This window comes from Entelurus aequoreus, linkage group LG04 (genome assembly GCF_033978785.1).
Source record: "Entelurus aequoreus isolate RoL-2023_Sb linkage group LG04, RoL_Eaeq_v1.1, whole genome shotgun sequence".
In the NCBI taxonomy this organism is placed as follows: Eukaryota; Metazoa; Chordata; class Actinopteri; order Syngnathiformes; family Syngnathidae; genus Entelurus; species Entelurus aequoreus.
This window is the reverse complement of record NC_084734.1, coordinates 72,189,785-72,209,327: the sequence shown is the minus strand read 5'-3', so window position 1 is coordinate 72,209,327 and position 19,543 is coordinate 72,189,785. Positions and strand designations below refer to the sequence as shown.

At 36.4% G+C, this 19,543-nt stretch overlaps 2 protein-coding genes and 1 long non-coding RNA gene across 3 annotated transcripts in view; 2 read left to right on the top strand and 1 right to left on the bottom strand.

The window, feature by feature from the left end:
* clint1a (clathrin interactor 1a) overlaps window positions 1–10,072 on the bottom strand; it is a 26,928-nt gene extending 16,856 nt beyond the window's left edge. The window contains exon 1 of the mRNA XM_062045624.1: window positions 9,777–10,072. Coding sequence (XP_061901608.1) covers window positions 9,777–9,817 — 41 coding nt within the window. The 5' untranslated portion in view covers window positions 9,818–10,072. The remainder of the gene's footprint in view (window positions 1–9,776) is intronic.
* The window catches only part of LOC133649000 (uncharacterized), a 1,204,785-nt gene that overhangs the window by 857,687 nt on the left and 327,555 nt on the right, over window positions 1–19,543 (top strand). The gene's annotated exons all lie outside the window — the stretch shown is intronic.
* LOC133648988 (uncharacterized) lies at window positions 9,389–19,543 on the top strand. The gene is made up of 3 exons (XR_009825965.1): window positions 9,389–9,726; window positions 9,921–10,021; window positions 19,258–19,543. It is a non-coding gene; the product is annotated as an uncharacterized LOC133648988 (long non-coding RNA).

Sequence of the window (19,543 nt, the reverse complement as noted above, 5' to 3'; positions counted from 1 at the left end):
AACTCTTTTTTAGATAATTTTACATGAGTCATATAGTTTAATGCCAACTATTGCAACATACACTTATAATTTCTATATTCATAGTGTTTCCGTATAGTTTACAATCTTCAAGATTAAAGCGATTTCAACATTAAAATAATTTCTACTAGGGTTTCTCCTTAATTTAATCTTATGCGGCAAGCCGCCAGGGCATTTTTATTACTGCCACACCTTGAAAATAAGTTATTTTTTTAACTTGAAAACAAATTAAAGTAATATATATTGTAGCCCCCAGAAGAAATCCCAATGTCTGACGCTAATTTTAACTTTTATTACCAATCTTATGATAACAAACGGCACAATTCTAACAGGTTTTACTTCCCGTGCAAACACTTTCGTCTTTTGAGTGTGCGTGTCCGCGGACACACAACACTTCCTCATTCTCCGCCAATCACCTTTCAGGCACGGACGGTGTGTTTGTAAACATGGGAAAAACTGACATCAAATCCAAACCACACAAACATAAAACGTTAACATTAGCTAGTCATTAACAGTATGAATTGATATATGTAGCCTAATATGTGTGCACTATTGACAAGTGATGTACCGATAACTTGACCACTGAAAAAATACTTTGATCATCGAAAACCACGCTACCGAAACCGGATGCAAACAAAACGCACGCCATTGTCTGGAGTGTTGTCAACATGTCTGCGATGTGGACGTGATTTTTATACATATTGCAGATATACCCGCGGACAGCCATTTACAAAATGTGCCAATATTAAGAGGACAATGGCGGCTTTTAAGAAGAGAAAGTCGAGGTGGCGACTTGTCCGGGGTGTACAGCACCTTCTGCCCGAATGCAGCTGGGATAGGCTCCAGCACCCCCGTGCTAGGAGGGGAAACCCTGTCGACTATGGAAGTATTTCTATATTCAAACCATTTGACAGTCTAACTGATTCTATCCTTCCTTCAATATTCCACTAGCATTTCAACAAGCATTCTTCAATTTTCTAACCAGTCTTAACATATTTTATTGTAAAAATACCTTGCTATATACCCAAACTTTTATGAAAACGTAGTACCGTTGCAGTGAAGAATTCTGGGTAATTACATGTCAATTTGAATGGCTGAATCTCTCCCTTTAACAACAAATTTAATTTGACAGTTAGGATGTTTGGCAGAGTAGATAACATATATATGCCTTTTAACCCAGTGAGCCATCCATCCATTTCCTACCGCTTGTCCCGTTCGGGGTGGCGGGGGTGGCTGGAGCCTATCTTAGCTGCATTCAGGCAGAAGGCGGGGTACACCCTAGACAAGTCGCCACCTCATCACAGGGCCAACACAGATAGACAACATTCACACTCAGTGATGTGGGTTCAAATCCCGAAAGGGACCAGAAGCATTTTTTATTTTTTGTGGCAATTTAACACTTTTGAGTCATATAGTTTAATTCCAACGATTACAACATACATTTATCATTTCAATATGCTTTAATATCAGTCATGGTTTCAACTTCTTTTTCCTTTAAGTTAGCTTGTTTGAAAGTAATGTTAACATAAAATAATGTAGTATATTTTATTGTAAAGGATAAACATTAATTTATACCTGAAATTAAACAAAATGGTAGTCCCGACACAGCAATGCTTTTGTTGGTGCACACGGGTCATTTTTAATCAAAGCTGGAAAAAGGTATGACAGACTGGCCATTTAGTTGAGTGACTAGAAAGCTTGACTTTCAAGCAGAAGACGCAGGTTCAAATCTCACCCTGCCCAAAAGCATAGATGGAGCAAGGGTGATTAAAAATTAGTATGTGAACTCTGTCATGCAAGCTTCTCTAGCTAATTTTACAGCCAGTTATATAGCTTAATATTACAACATACATTTATCATTTCTATATTCAGTACAATTTCTGATCTCCAACATAGTGTGTGTGTGTGCGTGTGTGTGTGTGTGTGACTATCAGTGGTACTTTAACTTGAAATTAGGGCTGCAATTAACAACTAATTTGATAATCGATTAATCTGTCGATTATTTGATTAATCGATTAATAATCGGATAAAAGAGACAAACTACATTTCTATCCTTTCCAGTATTTTATTGAAAAAAAAACAGCATACTGGCACCATACTTATTTTGATTATTGATTCTCAGTTGTTTGTAAATGTTGCAGTTTATAAATAACAGTTTATAAAAAATAAAAAAAGCAGCCTCTGCGCATGCGCATAGCATAAATCCAGCGAATCGATTACTAAATTATTCGCCAACTATTTTTATAATCGATTTTAATCGATTTGATCGATTAATTGTTGCAGCCCTACTTTAAATCATTCCTAAAATCACAGTATTTGTATATTCAAACCTATTCAGTCAAACTGTTTGTATCCTTCCTTCGATAATCTACTAGCATTTCAACTAGCATTCTTCAATATTCAAACCATTCCTACTGCACATTCAAACATATTCTTACAATCATTTTACATTCCTTCTGCATTTCAGTTTAGCTGCAGAATTGAGGCATTCACACACAATTTCTACATAAATTGTATTTTCTAGTTCTATGTTTCACTACAAGGAGGTCAACTTTGTTTTACTCTTATGTTCAAGAGCATGACACATTAACTCGAATCGCCTTCAGAATATCTACTTTTCCACTTCCTCCTTAGACACTACTTCTCTGTCAGCACTGTTATTGGACTACACGATCAGATCGGCCGATAAGCATAAATATGTCATTGTCATTGGGCATGTTGTAAAGAAAAATGTAAAAAATGTGATGCATCATTTTGAAAATAAAATAAAACCAATCTGAATCAATAAATCGACGATGTGAAATGTATTTGCAGTAAATGAGACCAAATAGGATTTTTTTTAAAATTTGCAATCCCTCTCTATTTCTAGTCACAATGCCAACAAGAGTACAAGAGCAAGTCGCTGTGGAACTTAAAATGGTGGCGTCCATGTTATACAGTATGTTCCTACTGCAGCGACAAGACACTACTGCATTTTAGATTTATTAACAAAATGCAACAGGTTACGGTGACCGTCCATATGCTAAAAACAAGTTCTATAGGGTTATCATAAGCAACATCCTCTAAATGTGTACCAAACATAGCACACACCTCTTTGTTTTTACCAACCAAATGGTTTGGGAATGGTGTAACTAAATAAAATGTTACTTATTTCAGTTTAAAACAATTCACTACATGTCAAAACATTTTTACATTTAAATTGTATTTATTCTGTGATCAGTCCCCAAATCCCTGATCAGCTAAAGTATTCTTATTGTACAGCACTTAAGATAAGTTAAGTTACTAAAGTTAAAATGTTACTAATATATTCAAAGATTTTATTGTTGTGACAATTTTGGGCTATTTCAATTTCAAACAATTTAAAGGTCAACGAGCGTCACAAAATGGACTGTGTTCAACTTTGCAGATTCTAGTTCTCCCATACAATTTATCAAAATAAGGATGGCAAGTTAAACAACTCCAAATAAATAAAGTTTGCTAGTGAGTACAAAAGGAACAGCCAATACATACAACAGGGAGCATTTTTGAAACACGTTGCTAGAAGTGAATGTAGCAAAAGCACAGCCATATTTAGCACTTAGTGGTGTTGCCATAATGGTTTCAACACTGCAAGATAAACACTTGCAGCATGCATAATCAAACTTCTTATTTCATTTTATCAGAGCTGCAGCATTTGGGACGTTTGTACTGTGCACTTCCTGACCTCCTCACATATTAATGCCACCTCAGCACAGGGCCTGAAAGAGCAGCATTGATTTGGTGGTAGTTAAACTGGGATACACCCTTTTCTGTGGTTGTGAAGACAGGCTGCATCACTACGTCAAGCTGCAAGGGACCATGATTACACACCCAGTACACAGTGTGCTTTGGAAGAAAAAGCAAGTTCATGGTAAATAAATAGTTTCAATATAGACAGGGCAGGTGCTTGGTATTTTAGATTTGCTCACATGTTAAGGTCCAAAATAGTTCTGGAATGGAAGTGGTGTAACATCTCATGTAGTTTTTAAGAGATTCTTCCAGTAAGTTGCTGTATACTGTGGGGTCTGGACAGTTATATCCTTTCCCTTGTAGTCAGTTATGCATAATGCCTCATGTTCTTATAAATGACACATACATACAGAACAATGATGTAGTGACGCAATGCCTTATCTTATTTACCGGCGGCCATTGCCTTCGATGTTGTCGATAAAGCGGAAGTTGCAACTCTCTCTGACAGTGGAGCGCTATCACACACACCTTTCCTTTTTACAAGATATATTTTTTTGATTGTCATTACCTAAGTATTTCACTCTTCACACACCTAGCCATTTCCATGTATTAACAAAACAAACAGACAGCTGAAGTGCAATCCGTTGGAAACGATTCTATTTACACTCCTTTACAGTGTATGACACATTGTCACCCAACTCTTAGAAAACCAGACGCAGTTTTTAAAAATACTTGAATATCACGTTTTCCCACTGTCTTTTGTGCCCTATCTGTGTCACTCTGCTGGCAAAAGTGCATCCAGCAGAAAAACACTCTTGGATAATAGAGCTCTTATGTCAATAGCAAGGCTGCAAACATCTACCTATTAACGTTGCATGCAAGAACTTTGTATGATAGTGTGTCGCAAGCTATAACACAAGAAAATATAAATTTCCTTACATGTGAAGCTAAATTTGTAAAAAATTAGGATGCTGAAAGCTTTAAAATATTTACTACTGGCTTGAACTTTGGTCTGCCACCAGACACAACTGACACTTGCTGGCATCTAGGAATTAATGTAAACGCAACCTACTTGCATATGCTTTTTAAATAAGTTCACTTGTTAACAGCAGGGACGGACAATACAGCAAATGTTGATATTGATTTGGTAGCAAATAAAGAATTGCCGATAACGTTACTTTTTAATTGAACATGTTTAAGATCATTGAATGAATTTGCCTTTTGTCATTGTTTAAAATCATGATTATATTCATTGTAAATATTGACAATTTTAGACAATGTGTTGATCAACAAACATATTTGTGAACAATTTACATGGATATACAATACCCGACAATCACTACATTTCCATGCACTAAATTAGTCCGATTTCTCAAATAGTTCTGATTTTTTTTTTATTACATATAATTATTTAAGTAGAAATAGTTCAAGCAGTGTTTCTTAACCATAAAGCGGCTGTGGTCCTTATGGGCCGCAGTGGTACTCAGTTGTAATAATGTTTTTCGCCACCTTGTCGCCTCTGACGCCAGCTCTTTAGAATCTTTTCATCGTATTGTGTTCCATCTGGTTAATGAAAATAGCAAACAGAAGTCTGGAGCCAAAGTCATAAAGAAGTTTTTAAAAATCCAAAAATTATGACTAAAGTGGTAATTGATATGCACTTTAATTTTACTGACGGTTTAGTTAAGAAACATGTTATTATAATTGATTAGTCGTTAACCATTTATTTATTTCAGCACTATGTGATTGTATGTACATTCATTTTTCATCCATTTTTATGACTCTCTTCTTTAGCAGTATATTTGATCAGTATTCATTTTTGTAATCACCCTTGCTAATAAACTTTGTGATTAACACACGGTGGTTTCGCATCATTTGACAAGGTTTACAATGTTGAATTTTAAGTAGGTTAGTCATAATTATTTAATGCAATTAAAATAAAGTGTAAGATTACCAATTCTGTGTTAAAATTTGTGTGAGCCCCGGGCCTCTCTGTAGTGGAAAAACTGGGCCCGAGGTCAAAATGGTTAGAAACCCCTGGTCTACAGCACAAAATAAGTAAACAAAACCAAAATTACAATTTGCCCTCAAAGCCCTGATGTGTCTAAGAACTTATTCCCTGAGTTGGTGAATAATATAACAATACCTAAATATAACAATGTGAACAAGACAGCAAAAAAAATGAAGATAAACGTGGAACAGAACTGAAAAATTCAATCTCGTCACTTTAGTATTGATCTAATACAGAAGACAATTTTCTACAGATTCTATCGATATTTTAATCGATCCATATACCCCCACATCAACAACTTGATTGTCAAGCTGGTATACATCCTCTAAAGGCTTAGTGGCCACATGCGTGGACAGCACCTTTTAGCTCTTATTTCCAAAATTGTGTACACTACTGAATTGGGGTCTTATGGCCGCTTATGTGCACATGTACTGCCATCTGGTGGTGTCAGAAGGGTTTTTGACTGATTGATTGAGACTTTTATTAGTAGATTGCGCAGTACAGTACATATTTCGTACAATTAACCACTAAATGTTAACACCCGAATAAGTTTTTCAACTTGTTTAAGTCGGGGTCCACGTTAATCAATTCATGGTGTGTACAACATACAATGGAATTTGGAAACAAAAGTGTAAAAATAACAATTATCATGTCACTAAACAAGGGCAGCACGGCGGTAGAAGGGTTAGTGTGTCTGCCTCACAATACAAAGGTCCTGAGTTCAATCCCGGGCTCTGGATCTTTCTGTGCGGAGTTTGCATGTTCCCCCCGTGACTGCGTGGGTTCCCTCCGGGTACTCCGGCTTCCTCCCACCTCCAAAGACATGCACCTGGGGATAGGTTGATTGGCAACACTAAATTGGCCCTAGTGTGTGAATGTGAGTGTGAATGTTGTCTGTCTATCTGTGTTGGCCCTGTGATGAGGTGGCGACTTGTCCAGAGTGTACCCCGCCTTCTGCCCGAAACGCAGCTGAGATAGGCTCCAGCGACCCCCCGCGACCCCGAAAGGGACGAGCGGTAGAAAATGGATGGATGGATGGATGTCACTAAACATGAAGTACACGTTAGTTACTTATGGACTAATAGTACATCATATCAAAAGATGATTCTTACTTTTTATTCTAATTAGGGTCCAATAAGCCCAAATAGCAAAAAGAAATAAATAAAAAAAAGCATGTAAACAAACAGCTTGGGCCTTAGGAGGTGTTAATATAAACAACTTAAGAAGTCTTGCAAAATAAAAAGGTAGTACGTAGTTACACACTAATAAATTATACATGACTAAACGTAGAATGTAAGTCTATAAAATCTGCTACACCTCCCTGATACCTAAGTACATGTCAAACTACTTCCTTAACGTAAATGACCGCCATAACCACAACACCAGGGGGAGTTCCACAAACCACGTTAAACCCAGATTCCAATCCAACAAAGGTCTAAACTCATTCTCCTTCTATGCCACATCAATATGGAATGCACTCCCAACAGGTGTAAAAGAAAGTGCATCTCTATCCTCCTTCAAAACCTCACTAAAACCACACCTCCAGGCAACTTCAACCCTTGACTAACACCCTCCCTTTTCCACATCTCACCTCCCCGGATTGTAAATAACCAAATTACAAGAATCAAATGTATTTCTAATGTATATACTTGGCCACCCCCCGGATTGTAAATAACATAAATAATTCAATGTACAAACCCCGTTTCCATATGAGTTGGGAAATTGTGTTGGATGTAAATATAAACGGAATACAATGATTTGCAAATCATTTTCAACCCATATTCAGTTGAATATGCTACAAAGACAACAAATTTGATGTTCAAACTGAGAAACATTTTTTTTTGCAAATAATAATTAACTTTAGAATTTGATGCCAGCAACACGTGACAAAGAAGTTGGGAAAGGTGGCAATAAATACTGATAAAGTTGAGGAATGCTCATCAAACACTTATTTGGAACATCCCACAGGTGAACAGGCAAACTGGGAACAGGTGGGTGCCATGATTGGGTATAAAAACAGCTTCCCAAAAAACACTCAGTTTTTCAAAAGAAAGGATGGGGCGAGGTACACCCCTTTGTCCATAACTGCGTGAGCAAATAGTCAAACAGTTTAAGAACAACGTTTCTCAAAGTGCAATTGCAAGAAGTTTAGGGATTTCAACATCTACGGTCCATAATATCATCAAAAGGTTCAGAGAATCTGGAGAAATCACTCCACGTAAGCGGCATGGCCGGAAACCAACATTGAATGACCGTGACCTTTGATCCCTCAGACGGCACTGTATCAAAAACCGACATCAATCTCTAAAGAATATCACCACATGGGCTCAGGAACACTTCAGAAAACCACTGTCACTACATACAGTTTGTCGCTACATCTGTAAGTGCAAGTTAAAGCTCTACTATGCAAAGCGAAAGCCATTTATCAACAACATCCAGAAACGCCGCCGGCTTCTCTGGGCCCGAGATCATCTAAGATGGACTAATGCAAAATGGAAAAGTGTTCTGTGGTCTGACGAGTCCACATTTCAAATTGTTTTTGGAAATATTCGACATTGTGTCATCCGGACCAAAGGGGAAGCAAACCATCCAGACTATTATCGACGCAAAATTCAAAAGCCAGCATCTGTGATGGTATGGGGGTGCATTAGTGCCCAAGGCATGAGTAACTTACACATCTGTAAAGGCACCATTAATGCTGAAAGGTACATACAGGTTTTGGAACAACATATGCTGCCATCTAAGCGCCGTCTTTTTCATGGACGCCCCTTCTTATTTCAGCAAGACAATGCCAAGCCACATTCAGCACGTGTTACAACAGCGTGGCTTCGTATAAAAAAAGAGTGCGGGTACTTTCCTGGCCTGCCTGCAGTCCAGGCCTGTCTCCCATCGAGAATGTGTGACGCATTATGAAGCCTAAAATACGACAACGGAGACCCCGGACTGTTGAACGACTGAAGCTCTACATAAAACAAGAATGGGAAAGAATTCCACTTTCAAAGCTTCAACAATTAGTTTCCTCAGTTCCCAATCATTTATTGAGTATTGTTAAAAGAAAAGGTGATGTAACACAGTGGTGAACATGCCCTTTCCCAACTACTTTGGCACGTGTTGCAGCCATGAAATTCTAAGTTAATTATTATTTGCAAAAAAAAAAAAAAAAAGTTTATGAGTTTGAACATCAAATATATTGTATTTGTAGTGCATTCAATTGAATATGGGTTGAAAATGATTTGCAAATCATTGTATTACGTTTATATTTACATCTAACACAATTTCCCAACTCATATGGAAACGGGGTTTGTATATACTCTGATGATTAACTTGTGTGATGACTGCATTATGATGATAGTATACCTGTATATTTGTACCATGAATTGATTACGTGGACCTCTACTTAAACAAGTTGAAAAACTTATTCGGGTGTTACCATTTAGTGGTTAATTGTACGGAATATGTACTGTACTGTGCAATCTACTAATAAAAGTTTCAACCAATCAATCAAAAGATGGGTCCTATTATTCCACATACAGACAATCACACACTTCCAAGATGAAGTGAACAGAACGACCAGTGCCATGACAACAACGTCATATGGCGACTTGACGTATCTATTACTAATCATTCCAAAGGGTTTTGTTAAACGTGACGTTCTTTGCACACATTCGCAGCGACATTCCCCCCCAATTATCCAAAGCTGTCAAACTAGCTTAGCTGGCTAGCCGGGTCAGTTAGCCACCTAGCCAGGAAGTTAGCTTGTTGGCTAACTGAGTTAGCTTGACCTGTCGAGAAATAACAACAACACGCTTAAGTACGTCGCGGCGGCACACACCGACTGCCATAAAAGTAACAATGGCACTGAAAAAGTGCAGACGTTGAGAGAAAGAGTCCAATTTGCCAACTAGGCTACGTGGCTACTAGCCCCAGCTAGCTAACTTGTTAGAGTGACGTGACGTCAAAGTTGTTCATACGTGTCTCTTTCAAAGCAGGTAAAAACTCCTCACACAAACACCACCAGCCTTTCAGTGGAGATACTTACGCTTTGTCGACTAACTCCCGAACCTTCCACATGTTCAGCATCTTGTGAAAAAAGGAAGCTTTTCGCCAGCCCAACACCGACAGCAAAGCTGGCTTGACGTGGGGAAAGTAACGAGTGGTTCCACCTCTCTTTCTTTCTGCACAGGAGGCGCAAACTCAGGAGAGTTCACTGGCGTCACTTTAATGACTGGAATGGCCATGATGTGCCGAAGACCTGACATGGCAAACATTTTGTCACAGAAACACGTAAGCATTAGCGACTTTAAACTTTAGAAAGTAATATGAGCACAACCCCTGTCAAATAATCATATTTAGATGGCAATGCCGAATAAATGCAATTTACACTGATAAAAATGATTTTAGTATTTGTATTTAGTATTTGGCCACACCTCCTCCCTTAGACCCCAACTTTTATAGTTCGGGCCATGACTTAAAAGCGTTATCAAACATTATTGAACAGGAAATTATTAAACTTAAGAGATGGTTTGATGTCAATAAATTATCATTAAATGTAAAAAACAAAAACAAAGTTTATGATTTTTTGTAAGAGGAAAAGGGAGGAAACGGTCAAACTGTCAATAGATGGAATTGATATTGAAAGTTTTTTTTTAATTGTATTTATTTATTTATTTTATTTTATTTATTTCTCTTTTTGTCCTGTCCAGCTTCTCAGGCAAATCATATAGTTGATGTAGATGCCCATATAGACTGTTCAGATTTACTTTACAAAAGAGAAGTGTAGGATACTTCTCTTGTTGCCTTATTTGTATTTGACTTTATTAAATGTATTTATATTATCATTTGGTGCAGCCGGGCCGGAGCAGGAGGGGACAGAAAGAGAGAAAAAGGAAGACAGAGGGGGAAATTGTGGGGACAAGGAGATTAGACAGAGAGACAAAAACAACAACAGCAAACACAACAAACAACAACAACAATAGAGCAACATCAGCAAATACGACATGTACAAATATGATGGTGAAAGTGACAGCAAATAAGCAGTTAGCGAAAATAAAAAATAATACAGAAATGACAATGAGCATTATTACACTACAAATGGAGCAATACAGATACCAATAGAAATAGCGCTATTGATAATGAGCGCTATTGATAATGAACTATTAATCAATTTAAGTGGACCCCGACTTAAACAAGTTGAAAAACTTATTCGGGTGTTACCATTTAGTGGTCAATTGTACGGAATATGTACTTTACTGTGCAACCTACTAATAAAAGTCTCAATCAATCAATCAAACAATACCAATAATTGACCTTTATTATCAACAATACAGTTATTCAAATGCAACAATACATATACGTAATGATAACTAGAGATACAAAGAATGCAGAAAAATGGAGGGGAAGAAAGCGAAGGAGAAGCAACCTATATTAACCTTGTAGATTGTTACAGTAACAATAGGTTAAGCTTTGTCAGTGTGCCATGTGTTATACCCAGTTTACCCTAGGGCAACAACGTTAAGATATGTTTGCTGAAACGTGCATGAGTGTATGTATGTACAATGAATGTGCGTGTGGATGTACGAACTTTGAGTATGTAGATATGTACTGTATTTGTGTATGTATGTGGGAGCGTAGGTACTTATGTATGTATGTATGTATGTATGTGAGTATATGTGAATTTGTATGCACAATATATTTGACTCCCAGTGTGTGTGGGAGCCAAAGGGTTTCTGAACTTAGATTTTTAGCAGTGATACTGGATGACGGTCTGACATGGAAATCTCATATTGCACATGTACGGAAAAAGATGTCTAAGAGTACTTTTATATTAAAAAAGGTAAAATATGTGTTAGATTATAGGGCAATGCGTATATTGTATTGTGCACTTATATTGCCATATATCAGCTACTGTGTGGAAGTGTGGGGGAACACATAAGAGTAACATAGAGGCATTGAATCAACTACAGAAAAGAGCTGTAAGGATTATTCATAAAGTAGATTACTTAGAACACACTAACATATTATTTATTAATTCTGGTTTATTGAAACTACAGGAGCTAGTAAAGTTACAGACATTATGTGTCATGTTTAAGGCTAAAAGTAAAACATTACCAGCAAATTTACAAAAAATGTTTGTCATCACTTCTGAGAATGAAGAGCATAGAAGAAAAGGTCATTTCAAACATCAGTATTCAAGGACAACTTTAAAACAAATGTGTATATCAGTGGTGGGGGTTAAACTATGGAATTCTCTTTACAATGAGACAAAAGACTGTAAAAATATATTACAATTGAAAAAAATATATAAAGACAGAACAATAAGATCATATGGACAGCCATAAGTGTTTACATTGTGCTTTATATTAATTATTTTACTTATTTTTTGCCTGGTTTTGTATTTGTTTTGTATCATCCCGTGAGGTGTATATTACTTTTTTTTTTTTTGTTCGGTTTGTACTTCATGAAGTTTTGCACTTGTTGTGTTTTTTTGTGTTTTTTGTTTGTTTTTATTATATTTGGATGCAATTGTTGGTTTATATGATAACCATTAAGTAAGACTACGTATTATGTTGAAGGGGGCAGGAAAATATAAGATTTTTCTTCATCCTGCTCCTTCTCAGGCATTGGTGTGTATATGTATAATTGAATAATTGAGGTATATTTGTCTATCGATCTAAGATGCACATCAATGAAGGAGATGAATAAAAATGAAAAATAAAATATTGTACATTGTATCAGTGACGTGCGGTGAACTAAACACCAGGTGAGACATAGATACTTTAAAGTTTTTTTCTTCTTTTTTTTTTTAACTTAAATTCATATGTGCAGCTCAAAACATTGTTGATTTAGGTTGCACATTAGAGTAACAGAAAAAAGAAGGGAGTAATTTGCTTTCATAAAAATGTTATCGTAATGATATTATTATATGATACATGGGTCCAAAAAAGTGTTTGATAAAGTTTTTATGAAATACTTTTTGGTCCCATTTGCTTTTAAAAAAATAAATCAAGTATTGTGAGTGTATTTTTTTTAATTTAGCCTTTATTTAACCAGGTAAAAATCCCATTGAGATCAAAGATCTCTTTTCCAAGGGAGACCTGGCCAAGGGGGCATTGATTGATTGATTGAAACTTTTATTAGTAGATTGCACAGTGCAGTACATATTCCGTACAATTGACCACTAAATGGTAACACCCGAATAAGTTTTTCAATTTGTTTAAGTCGGGGTCCACTTAAATTGATTCATGATACAGATATATACTATCATCATAATACAGTCATCACACAAGATAATCATCAGAGTATATACATTGAATTATTTACATTATTTACAATCCGGGGTGTGGGATGTGGAGGGGGGGGGTTAGGTTTGGTTGATATCAACACTTCAGTCATCAACAATTGCATCATCAGAGAAATGGACATTGGAACAGTGTAGGTCTGACTTGGTAGGATATGTACAGCAAGTAGTGGACCTAGAGAGAGAGAGAGATCAGAAAGCATAAGAATAAGAATCTACATTTGATTATTTACAATCCGGGGAGATAGGATGTGGAAGGGAGGGTGTTAGTTTAGGGTTGAAGTTGCCTGGAGGTGTTCTTTTAGTGCGGTTTTGAAGGAGGATAGAGATGCCCTTTGCAGCAAGGTTACATTAAAAACAGTAAACAACACATAAAACATCAAATTTCCAACATTAAAACTTGCTCACATAGCACATGCGCATACAGACAAGGTAGACTGCAATCATTTCACAGAAGCTTTAAACTCATTCCATGTAACAAGGGTTTGAAGTTGAATATTCGATTGTAGGTTATTCCAAGCCTTCGGTGCTGAAAACCTGAATGCTTTCTTGCCCAGTTCAGTTCTTACTTTGGGGATGACACATTGAAGAACATTCATTGAACGAAGATTGTGACTTCCTTGTTTCCTTGTTAAAAGACAAGGTAGATACGATGGAGTGATACAAAGAATGGTTTTGTAGATAAAAACATCAAAAACATGCGTCGAGCACATATCAATCAATCATCCATCCAGCCATCTTCTTCCGCTTATCCGAGGTCGGGTCGCGGGGGCAACAGCTTAAGCAGGGAAGCCCAGACTTCCCTCTCCCCAGCCACTTCGTCCTGGGGAGAGGGAATCCCGAGGCGTTCCCAGGCCATCAATCTTTATTTACATAGCCCTAAATCACAAGTTTCTCAAAGGGCTGCACAAGCCACAACGACATCCTCGGTTCAGATCCCACATAAGGGCAAGGAAAAACTCACAACCCAGTGGGATGTCAATGTGAATGACTATGAGAAACCTTGGAGAGGACCGCAGATGTGGGTGACCTCCCCCCATCCCTCTAGGGGAGACCGGATGCAATGGACGTCGAGTGGGTCTAGCATAATATTGTGAAAGTCCAGTCCATAGTGGATCTAACTTAATAGTGAGAGTCCAGTCCATGTGGGGCCAGCAGGAGACCATCCCGAGCGGAGACAGGTCAGCAGCGATGTCCCCAACCGATGCACAGGCGAAGAATCGATTACTTTTTAGTGGAAGCCTCTGCTCTCTCCAATGTCAGTAATCCTGAGTACCACAGTAGAGTCATCTCAGATCACAGCCCTGTGAGTCTACAGATCCAAATTGATCTCCATATAACCAAACAAAAATGGAGATGTAATCCACAATTATTATTATATGAAGATTTTAAAGAATATATGAACAAGATTATCCTAGAGTTTATTGAGGTAAATGATAACGGAGAGGTCTCAGACTCTATACTGTGGGAAGCCCTTAAAGCTACTGTGAGAGAATATACAATTTCATTTGAAAGCTCAAAACAAAGAGAAGTAAGAAAAAGGCATAAAGAATTGGAAAAAGAAATTAAAGAAATGGAAGAAATTCCTGTAAATTCTCTTTTGCAGTCTGACTACAATAAGATGCTGAAACTGAAAAATGACTGCAATTCTCTTCTTCATCGGGAAGTATCTAAACTCTTACTGAAAAATAAACAAAAACATTTTGAAATATCTGATCAACCACAAAAGCTTCTGTCTAGACAGCTCAAAGGAGATAAAGCTAAAGCTGCTATCCATAAAATATGCTCAAAAACAGGTGAAATATGTACAGATTTACAGGATATCAACAATGTCTTTAAAGACTTTTATTCAGAATTATATAAATCTAGTTCAGCTATATCGGTTAATGATTTAAATTATTTTATTACTCCATGAAACCTACCTCAACCGAGTCCAAATCATCAGAATTCTTTAAACAATACTATTTCAACTGAAGAACTGCTAAAAGCACTGAAATCTTTCTCCGTGAATAAAAGCCCTGGTCCAGATGGATTTGGTGCGGAGTTTTATCAAGCTTTTAGTGAAATACTGTCGCCTATAATACTGAGAATGTTAAATGACTCTTTCGTAAACAATAAGTTTCCAAGCTCGTTGTATGAAGCTCATATGTATAATACCAAAAAAGGGAAAAAATCTACTCGATCCAGCCAATTATAGACCTATCTCCCTGCTCAATCTAGACCATAAGATTCTAACTAAGGTACTCGCAACAAGGTTAAGCAACCACATAACAGAAATTATCCATCCAGATCAGGTCGGTTTCATCCCGGACAGACCTTCTTTTGGCAATGTACGGAGATTATTGAACTTGCACTCATTGGCGTTGTTAGGCCTATTTTAGGGGGGCTCAAGCCCCCCTAAAATGTTCTTAAGCCCCCCTAAATAATTTGGTGTTAAAAAAAAATTAAAAAAAAAAGTTTTTATTTTTATTATTATTTTTTTTTACAAATGTCGACATATTCATTATAAAGTGGCCCGAATATGAGTTTAAATAAATAATCATATAACCTGTCATTATTCACTCAGTTTCCCCTCACTTCATAGCGTAAGGTAGAGAGCCCCTTTAGTGCGTCGATATCCAATCCATTCCACTTGTTCATATAGAAAAAGCCCACATCACTCAAAATCCAGTCTGCATTTTCTCTGCGACCTTGCTTGCTATCCTGCAGGTGTACGAAGCACATTAGCACACAGCACTGCAGAACAAGAACCTTGTGTCTGGAATTGTAAGTAATTTACTTTTTAAGTTTTGTGTTTCTTGTAGAATCTATATAAAGTAATATACATTAGCCTATTGTTAAAATAATGAAAAAAACATCATTAAATATATTTGTTTTATTGTATTGTTACATTAATAGCTGTTGTATTATTATCGGATGGCTTGTTAAACATTTCATAGGATTTTCAGAGGGTGGAAAAACCAATATATTTAATATAAAATGTAAGATGAATAAATAAATAAAAAGAAAAAGAAAAAAATGGTTAAAAGCCATCGTCCCGGGGAGCATTTCATTTCGTCCCGTGCATTTTTTTTACCATCCCCGGGACGACGGGACTACGTTAATCTCAAACCCTGGAAGTTACATTTTATTGTTTGCATTATTTGTTTCAGCATTGCACTTTGAAGATGGTCCCTCAGCTCTTTGACAGCTTTGGCTCTTTTTCAGATCAGCAGACGGACTCTAAGTCTTTCTTATTTACAGTATATATAAACGTTTCTCATTTCTATTCAGACTTCCATATATATTTAATTTCCATAACGGCTTGCCATAATATATATATATATATATATATATATATATATATATATATATATATATATATATATATATATATATATATATATATATATATATATATATATATATATATATATATATATATATATATATATATATATATACAAGCCAAATTATCCCGATCCAGATATTACTTTAATTCAAGTAATTAAGTAATATTTCCAGGGCTTGAATTTACAACCATTTTAGTCACATATGTGCCCAAAATGAAATCTGTGCAACTTCAAAATATTTGGGAACAAACAATTATTGTATTGTGAGCTAGAGTGGTGGCATTAGCCTCTATGTTGTGAATGAATAACATAGAGGCTAATGCCATGACTTTCATTGTGTTTCAGTGTATCTTGAAGGATCATGCAAGCAATTGTTTCTTGTTGATGCTGTAAACAAAATGTCACTGTGCTAACCCATGTTTGTTGTTGTACTGAACACAGATTGAAAATAAACCGACTGAAATAATAATAATAACAATGATTAATTTCTAAGTCTTTGTTAGCCGTTTGTGAAGTTTTGTGCTCGTGCGCTACGTTCGCTCGCATCCGTGCATCTCCTGGGGGCTAAGTCCCCCCTGTCCTTAAAAGCTAGTGACGCCCCTGGTTGTACTCTGACTGCATAGGAAACAAAAAGGCAGCCGTCCTGACTCTGGATGCTCATAAAGCTTTTGATTCAATTGAGTGGGCTTATCTACTTCATGTTCTCAAATTATTTGGGTTGGGAGAAAATTTTATAAAATGGGTTAAAATAATTTATTTTGCACCAAAATCATATGTCATAACTAATAATGTAATATCGGATAGTTTTGAATTGCATCGCGGCGTGAGACAGGGCGATTACCTTTCGCGCTTACTTTTCAATTTGGCCCTAGAACCACTGGCTATTAGTTTAAGAATGAACTCTAATATTAAAGGATTTTCAGTGGGCACATCAGAGAGTCTCATCTCACTGTATGCAGATGATGTACTTGTTACACTTACTGAGCCAGAAATTGCATTACCACTTTTAGAATATGTAGACTCTTTTGGTAAAATATCTGGTTATAAAATAAACTGGTCCAAAAGCGAGCTTATGTTCCTAGGAGATAATGTTAAGATCAGTCAAAACCCAGTTAAAGTTGCAGAAAACTATATATCCTATCTCGCCTTAAAAATATCTAAAAATTATGAATCATTACTAAAATTGAACTTTACTGAAGCTTTTGAGAAACTGAAAGTGTGTATAGAGTATTGGAAGACCCTACCCCTCTCTATGTTAGGTAGAGTGAATGCTATCAAAATGATTACCCTGCCAAAATGTACCTATCTTTTTCAAAATTTACCAATTCTAATTCCTGCAGATTTTTTCCAAAAACTTGAATCTTTAGTTCTAGATTTTGTGTGGGGATATAAAAAACGCAGAATATCTAAAAAGCACTTATTCAGATCTACAAAGGAAGGGGGACTGGGTCTTCCAATGTTCAAAAAGTATTATTGGGCATCAAATCTGAATGCATTGACCTATTGGAAGATGGGGTTCCCAAAGAATGAATCACTTAATTCTGTTCCCTTGTGGCTGAAATTGGAACTGCAGTCATTAGTTAAACCTTACACATCATTGCTATCTCTACTTTTTACTAAACCAGTCTCTTCTATTAAATCAACAAGCCATAGTGTAGTAGTAAGAAATTCTATCAAAATTCTTTGTCAAATTAAAAAACAATTGAATATTTCCAATGTAACGATGTATTCACCAATGTGTCACAATCATGCATTTATTCCATCGATAACAGACAGAATTTTTTTAAACTGGTACTTAAATGGAATTAAATGCATAAAAGACATGTATGTCGAGGACAGTCTTGCGTCATTTGAGCAATTGCGAATCAAATTCAATTTGTCCCAATTCAGTTGGTTTTGCTATTTGCAGGCAAAAAAATGTATTAAAGAAAACATTTCAAAGTCTCAGTTGGTAAATGAAAAACACCCTCTCTTAGAATTACTAAATTTATCACCCACAAGTAAAAAGCTTATCGCCAAATTTGCCAGCTGCTTCATTATACCCATGACATAATCAGACTGTGTTAAAAGAGCATGGGAACAGGAACTAAGAACAACAATACCCAAACAGCAATGGGAACGGACACTCTCTCAAATTCACAATTGCTCAATTAACAGCAGACTTAGGCTCACACAGTTTAAAGTGATTCATCGTTTTTACTACTCCAAAGTCTTATTACACAAATTGTATCCTGATACATCTCCACTTTGTGATAAATGTAAATCTGCTGAAGGATCACTGTCTCATTCGTTTTGGGAATGTCCAATTATTCAATCATTTTGGTGCAGCATTTTCTTTTTTTACTCGGGGGTATATCAGAGAAAACTTGTCCCTGACAGGGATATAATCTTGTTTGGGTGGTCTTCAGAAACACAAAAACTTCCAAAATATATTACAGCTGTGTTGCTGCTCAGAACGGTCTTGGCCAAAAGACTCATTCTCAAAGACTGGAAAAGCCCATCTGCACCCAACTTCAGGAACTGGCTAAATGAACTTGTGAATGTAATGACTCTTGAAAAAATAATATTTATAAACTCTGCAAGTATGAATACATGGGAACTAACCTGGAAACCTTTACTGACATATATTGAATACTAATTTAGACATTTAAGGAACAAAGAAAAAACAAAACAAAACAAAAAAAACTGCCATCTTTTTTGTAGTTGTAGTATCTTTATTATTTTATGTATTGATCCTACACTATTATTGCTTTTTTTTTGTTTGTTTTTTTTGTTCTGATATGGCTTTGCCACGGTTTACTTGCTTATTTATTTTTATTTTTTTTGTGACTTTTTATTCTGTATTGTTTTGCATCTGATCAACTTCTGTGACTTTCCTTTTCTTTTTTAAGTGTGAACGGTGGAGAGGTCCTCGAGAGGTGATCTTGGGATCACTTCCTGAGGATCCTTGATGCCGAGGAATGTTCATCCATCTTGCTGTGGTCTCGATAGCCTGCTGATCCTGAGCCGGAGCGGGATGGATGGATATATATATACAATATCTGGGTTTTTTTTTCTAATAATGTTTATACTTTAAACCTTGAGTTGTTAAAGTTCAAGTGCACCTCTTTCCTCAAGTGTGCATGTGAGTGTGTATGAGTGGATGTGTGATTGTATGAAGGCTTTGCGTGAGCAAAG